At 44.3% G+C, this 7,492-nt stretch overlaps 1 protein-coding gene across 4 annotated transcripts in view; it reads right to left on the bottom strand.

The window, feature by feature from the left end:
- Positions 1 to 3,276: 3,276 nt before the first annotated feature.
- The window catches only part of SLC4A4 (solute carrier family 4 member 4), a 190,917-nt gene continuing 186,701 nt past the window's right edge, over positions 3,277 to 7,492 (bottom strand). For 3 of the 4 annotated variants that reach the window (XM_035103066.3, XM_035103068.3, XM_060278361.2), the window contains exons 25-26: positions 5,927 to 6,006; positions 3,277 to 4,336 (exon numbers count right to left, since the gene is read on the bottom strand). In XM_035103066.3, coding sequence (XP_034958957.1) covers positions 5,963 to 6,006 — 44 coding nt within the window. In that variant the 3' untranslated portion in view covers positions 3,277 to 4,336; positions 5,927 to 5,962. The remainder of the gene's footprint in view (positions 4,337 to 5,926; positions 6,007 to 7,492) is intronic. The other variant, XM_088660661.1, reaches the window with a different exon arrangement.

Raw genomic sequence — 7,492 nt, 5'->3', positions numbered from 1 at the left:
CCCAAAACCACACCTTGAAGCCATGGCTTGTTTCTGGTTTATAAACCCTGGCATGGCTAGGTGTTCTATGTGAAGCCAGCACCTTTCCTGAACCATGGTTTGTTTTGGAGCTCCAACCCACATGCTCACCAAGTAACAAAGATATGAGGCAAGAGCAACTGTAAAGTAGCTTTGGAGTAACAAGCCATGGTCTGTCTGATGTTCTGTGAAAGTTGAGGTTAACCCCTGGTTGGTTAAGCAAACAGCAGCTTAACAAAACCATGGCTTAGTATTATGTGTGAGCTGGGCCTTACTCTTACAAGACGCAGGCACCAAAATGCTCCTGCACAGAAACCAAATACTACACAAAAAGTGCTCATTTCCTGTAGCTGAAATATTTAGAGGGTAACTTTACACTCCACAGTCTGGTTTTATAGCCATTCCTTCATCTAAGGGGATTTCTGTGGTGAGAGGCCATGTGGAACGGAAACCCCGAACGGAGACCTCTCTGCACCCTCACCAAACAGCAATTCCCAGTGCTCTTTTTCAGAGGGAAGCCATGCCAGTTAGACTGGCAAAAAGAACGATTCACAGCTGTAGTGTAAATATAGACCCTTAGCGCTGGGAACGGCAAAATAAATAAATAAATGGTGCAGCCAGGCACGATGAAGGCCAGGAGTGCATGAAATGCAAAACCTCCAACCCTTGTTCCTTCCTCCTCCTCCTCCTCCTCCTCCACCCCCCAAATTTAAGTGGTACAAGCAACTGAAAACAGAATTTTCTCCCTATCAATTCCAATGCCATTTTCTATAGTCAGAAGTTACCACAGTAAATTCAAGTACAAGTTGAGGAGTGGAAGACCCTTGTCGGGAGAGAATGACCACTAGGAACTTACCGACAGGAAAATGGGAATTTGTGTGTGTGTGTGTGTGACATTGCATCTCAAAACCATCATTGTTGGTTTCAAGATTCTCAGCTTCCTTTTGTGCTTTGCACCTTGGTGATATAGAATCACTCCCACCTAAAACCAGGGAGGTCGAATGGGCCCCTGCTCCCGCGAGCAGGATTTTACTCCTGCAGAAAAGAAACTCGCTTCCACGCTCTCTGCACCGCCAGCTCAGTGGGGAATCCAAGGCACCCTGCGCTGTTCGATACCTGTGACAACAGGAGTCTCCCAAGAACTGGTGGTGTGGACAAGCGCAGAAGTGAGGTACTTGGCTGCAGGAGGAAAACTACTCTTGTCTGAGAGTAGATACAGACCGACACACAGCGCACTGGTCCTAACCCAGAAGGGCGGTGTGGTCAGCAATCTATGTGCGATGGGGACGCCAGCTCTTGCATGCTCCCAAACTGCCTACAAAACTCTAGGGAGCCTTAAAGTCTCGACCCAAATGCAGCGCAAGGAGCTACTGTTTGAGAAAAAAAGGGAGATGTCCCGGGTGCACACCCAAGCTGCTGCTCAGGGGTGGCCTGGATCATGCCCGGTGTCCTTAGTCCTCCCTTGCAAGAGTAGCCTGGCTAAAGTGCATTCTGAGAGTCACTGGAGTGGCTACAGCCAGTTTCTAATTATTGCTTTAACAGCCACTGCATATAAGGCCCATCCTATTTTTATACCTCTGCATCTCATCCAATGCACACCTGGACCTAGTTGGATTTGGAGCCAATCTATATGCACAGCAGAATCGTGTGGGGCACCTTTTCCAAAGGAAATATTCTCTGAACACTTTTATAATAATAATAATAAAAACCTAGCACATCAGTGAGAAGGGTAGCCTAAAACCATTCTCCCAAGTCTCTCCTGCGCAGTGATGTTTTTTACAGGGGAACTACAAACAAGTGGTTCCAGCCACATGCAGTATGAAGTAGCACAGCCCCCCCCCCAAAAAGAGACACATAATAAGATTTTACTCTATATAGATTGACACAGGGTGAAAAGCAACTTAAATCCACTCTAAATAAGGTTTGGGTGGGCAGGAATGAGGCTGGTAATTAAGGCATTAGAAGTGCCTCCCCACCCATCAGTTCCACACCACTTTGTACACCTGTGTGCAGTGCTTTTTTCTGGGGGGTACGCAGGGGTACGCATACCCTTAAACATTTTGTGAATCTTTGTACTTTTGTCCATTTACTCTATTTATTTTTCCCGATTTGAACCGTAAAATGGTGATTTTATTGAGCCAAAATGAGAGTACCCCTAAACATTTTTTAAATAATAATACTAATACTAATAATTTATTATTTATACCCCGCCCATCTGGCTGGGTTTCCCCAGCCACTCTGGGCGGCTTCCAACAGAAGAATAAAATAATCGATTAAAGATTAAAAGCCTCCCTAAACAGGGCTGCCTTCAGATATCTTTTAAAAATCTGGTAGCTGTTTTTCTCTTTGACATCTGATGGGAGGGCAGAAAAATGTACTGCCTGTGTGGACACACACACACACACACACACACACACCAACAAGTGTGTATAAATGAAATGACACTAACAATTCTGGACAGGGACTCAACACATGACTATAGTCTGCATCTGCTCATTTGACCTTACTCATTCCCCGTTTGAAGGGAGTTTGCAAATTGTTTCTGCTGCGCACTCCTCGTTCACGCTGATGGCGTTTGCGCAGAGGTCTCCAGGAGATGAATGGCGCCAGTGTGGCAGCAGAGTGGTCCGATTGTGCTGGTTGCATTCAACAGAACCACCAAAAAATTACATGACGTTTAAACTTGGGCCCTGATTCCCTCATTGGCTGCAACTCGGAGTTGACACTAAGCTACTAACTATGGTTAAGCAAATTAGCCACTTGCGTACGGGTTTCTCCCTTCATCCAGCAAGAGAACAAAACATGGAGCAGCTAGCTTGGTATTATCATCTAAATCAGCACTTGTGGTTTGTGGGCCTCCCAAACCGGGAAACCAACAACAACAAGCCTTGGCTTTTAGATTGTGTTCGGTTTGGAGAGGAAACAAACCGCAAGTCCTGATTTGGCCGTAACACAAAGCCAGCTATTCTGTGGCAAGAGGGAGGGAGGAAGAAAACAGGAGAGCTTGAGTTTGAGCTTCATGCACAAACTAATTTGCTAATTTGTTTAGCCATAGCTCAGCTTCATGTCCAAGCTCAACCGCTGGGTGATCAGGTTGTTAAGGAAGGAAGGAAGGAAGGAAGGAAGGAAGGAAGGAAGGAAGGAAGGAAGGAAGGAAGGAAGGTTCTAATAAAGGTATTGATATAGGTGATTTCAGTTCTATGCCATATACCCTTGAGATTGTGGTTTTGTTTTGTGTTGCTTGATTTTTTTTGCTTTTTCTTCTTTTTTGTAAAAATCACATTATATAACATACTATACAATTATTATTATTATTATTATTAATCTTCTTTTCCTTTTTTTTAAAGAGAAAGTCCGACATCTAGAAATAAGAGGTAGAACTACTCAAAACTATTATGTTTCCTGCTGCAGGAAAAAAATTCATTTTTTTACAGTAATTTTTTTAAAAAAAACAGTTAAAAAATTGACAAAAAAAATATAAGTCGCAGGTTAGGCCCCCATAATTTAAAATAAAAACAATGAAGGAAAAAGAAAGAAAGAAAAGAAAATAACACTTGCCAATGCAGCCGACAGGTTAAGAATCCATTAAATTGGGACAGAATAGAAGTTGCATAGGGCAGGGTCCACACACTCACATCAGTGATGGGGGAAAGGGATGTACCATTTTTGATTCCTCTGCTTGAGACTACTGAAGCACAGGTGATGTTAAGAACATGTTAGGGTTAGCAGCATTTTACCGAAGCTGAGGACTAACGAGAAGGGGTGCTGAATTAGACCGGAGGTCAATTTCGTTCTGATAAAGAGGAAAAAGACATTGGGGGGGGGGGAAGGGACCCAAACAAAAACAAAAAAAATCTGATTCACAACTAAAAAAAAAACCCAGTCAGTTCTGCTGACATTTCACAAAGCTGTGATAATATATCCTTAATACTTCCACCCTCTGCTGAAAATCTCAAGACGAGGGTGTACGACATATTGTGTGTGACTGAAAAGGCAAAACCAAGAAAGAAAAGTGTCTTGGTCAGAATGAAAGGAGCGAGTGGGGGAAAATAAACAGAGGAAAGGAGGGGGGGGGGAACCTAAATGCTTCCGAGAGAAGAATCTGCCTTGGTTCTACCTAGGCAGAGAGCATTTTGGATATTTGGCTAGTAGTAAAGGAGGAGGAGGAGAAGGAAAAGATAAAAAGCCAGTTTCAGCTGAAGATTAATGAACACATTACAGCGTAGTTTCTGTTCCCTTGCTCCTCCAGAAATAACTGTCTTCAGGATCGAGCTCTATTCTAATTTGAGGCACAACTTTCATTGGAGTTCGTGGAGGGCTGGAGAGAGAGATGAGAAAGAAAACCGAAATCATAAAAGCAGAATTTATACACTCAGATGAATCCCCCCCTCCCTTGCTCATTCTAACCACCCCTATCTTTTATGTGGGTGCAATAATATGAAAACTACCAAACAGGAATATGAAGACAGCAACAAGGTTGGTTGCAATTACCCCATTCTGCCAGCGGAGTCCCTGTAGATACAGGATAATAACGTTCCTTTGAACATGTGAAAAAGCAACAAAAGTGCTAGACATTGCTTATGTCACGTAGGACTTGCACAGTGCGCTGGAACATGGGCCAGGGTTTAAAGAGAACACCCGGAGATGTTCCCTAACTTTGGGAGCTATGTTTCAACTGGGTGAGAGGTATTTCTTACGGTGATACGTGCAGGAATAAACACACTGGCATGGAGCAATTCTAGAAGCCTTGGCACAGAATGCCTTTCTAGATACAGCACATCCCAAGGAGAAGGCAAGTATGGTATAGTTCATAAAGTGGATTTCCCCAAGTGGGTACCTTCCAGAGATCCCCGACATCTGGTCATTGATATTCTACAGCAGAAAACCATAATTAGACTTGCTGGGTGGTGCTGCCATCTTGTAATTCAAAGATGAGGTTACCTCGTGCCCCCCTGAAGTTGCGCAGCTGCAAATTCCCATAAGTCCTTGTGACATAGCATTACACTGTTGACTTGTGTTTAGCTTGTGGTCTACTAAGATCCTTAGATCCTTTTCACATGTACTACTGACAATCCAGCATGGGTGGCGCTGTGGTCTAAACCACAGAGCCTAGGGTTTGCTGATCAGAAGGTCAGCGGTTTGAATCCCCGCGACAGGGTGAGCTCCCATTGTTTGGTCCCTACTCCTGCCAACCTAGTTCGAAAGCACGTCAAGTGCAAGTAGATAAATAGGTACCACTCCGGCGGGAAGCTAAATGGTGTTTCTGTGCGCTGCTCTGCTTCGCCAAAAGCAGCTTAGTCATGCTGGCCACATGACCCGGAAGCTGTTTGCGGACAAACGCTGGCTCCCTCAGCCTACAGAGCGAGATGAGCGCGCAACCCCAGAGTCGTCTGCGACTGGACCTAATGGTCAGGGGTACCTTTGCCTTTTTACTGGCAATCCAGGTGTCCGTCTCCCCCCTCCCATCTTATATTTGGGCAGCTGGTTCTTCCTGCCTAAGTGCAGAAGCTGACATTTGCCCCTATTGCATCATGCCTTCTTTTCTGGTTGTCATTTCTGTCCCACCCGCCCCTCTCAAAAGGACACTGTCTGCTACACTACTTAAGCATCTCTCATGCATCCCAGTCTGGTTCTATAAAAGAGCCTTAACTTTTATGCAGGTGACTTATTTCGCCTGGAGGGTATCAATGTTTTGGTGACACCAAACATTTTGAGAAAGTGACAAGCTTCACTGAATCATTAGGTTTTGCTGATTCTGCATAAGGGCTTGATCCCGGCACATTTAGATTGCTGTCAAAGCTTTATTTCATTTGCAGTGGAACTTCTGCACTGGAGTTTCAACCCACCGTACCAATCAAAAAGCCACAGCTGAATTACAAATAGTGTGCATGCAGGTTGTACATCTCACCTTGGCATTGTGTGGGAGTGCAGGAAAGGAATTTTATCAGCATGATGTATGGCGTTCAAGGAATGTTGATGATTTTTCTCCTGTTTTTTTTTAAAAAATAAAAATAAAATAATAATGCTTAGCAACTGGTTGATTTTAGAAATCTCTACCCCTCTTTTATTTATGAATAAACTCAAAGCAGCTAAGATAAAGTTGCTACATCTCGAGCCAAGTACAAAGTTGCCTGTTACCGAGGCAAGACGGTGGCCCAGCAAATCGAATGCCACACCTCCAAGTGCAAAGAAGTAGCAGAGCTATGTGCCATCAACATATTGCAGACAACGTACTGCAAAACTCCGGATGATCCCACTCAGTGGTTTCATGTAGGTGTTAAACAGCATGTGCTATTTTTGCATTCAAGCTGCAGATCTGCAGATGTTGTTGGACTCTTGGGCTGCCATATTTCAAGAAGTAAAAAGTCCGGACACAAAAGTTCTTGAGCTTTTTTGGGGGGGAGGGGATTACACAAAAAGTTATTTGGTCAAAAAGTTATTTGGTCAAAAAGTTATTTGGTCAAACAGACACTTACTTGTTCTGTTGGCAAAACACAGTAATTTCGTTGTTCCCGCAAGGGGACAATGACAATAAAGATATTTTATCTCTTATCAAAAACCCAGACACTTTAATGATTTTTTTGAAATTCCCCCGGGACGCTAATTTCGCATTGGAAATCCCAGACATGTCTGGGAAATTCCAGACGTATGGCAACCCTCTTGGGCTCCAGTTCCCATCGTCTCTGCCCAATGGCCATCCTGTTTGGGGATTGATGGGTGCTGGGAATGCAACAACCCCTGGAGGACCACACCTTCCCCATCATCTCTATCCCCGTCCACACTCAAGAGGGAAATGGAAAGCTCATTTTTTCTGGGATGGGGAGGACAATGACGACTTCAGTCCAGACAGCAAGATGGCAGTTTTGCATTCAAGATGTAGCAACTTTTTAATAGACATCTGTGGTCCCATCTGACTGTTCTGCTGCCACCATGGTTACCCCTGAAGCAAGCAACCCGCTCACCAGCGCTGCACCTAATTTATTCCATCTCTCCTGCATCTGAAGCGTTTGACACTCACCGTCTTCCTGTCTACCCATCCAGCCGGCATCATTCCGTTCAATTAGCATGTCTAACAGGCCCATCTCTTTCCACCACTTTCCCCTACCCAAAATAGGCAGTCTGCAAGTCTGGTTCTCTTGCTCCGCACGCTGCAATGGCACCATGAGGGCAGGCAGACAGATTCTGATCGAGTCTACACTGATATTTTCCCCCTAGGATATTTGTCACTTGGTTTATATCTGCAGAGAGCCAAGCCATGCATCCTTCTCCCACCTCCCACCAACTCGCAAAATATCCACCTGCGAGTTTTGCACGATTCCTCCTGTTCAGCAAAATACACACCGAACCATACAAGACCTGCCATGTGCAATCACCTTTGACATTCCATTAAAAAAAAAATCAATAAAGCAACAAACAGAAAATAGGCAAGGGATTAAGCCTATTTGTTTTCATTTTGAAATTAAAAAGGCAATCA

This window comes from Zootoca vivipara, chromosome Z1 (genome assembly GCF_965207765.1).
Source record: "Zootoca vivipara chromosome Z1, rZooViv2.hap1.1, whole genome shotgun sequence".
In the NCBI taxonomy this organism is placed as follows: Eukaryota; Metazoa; Chordata; class Lepidosauria; order Squamata; family Lacertidae; genus Zootoca; species Zootoca vivipara.
This window is presented reverse-complemented; position numbering and strand designations above follow the sequence as displayed.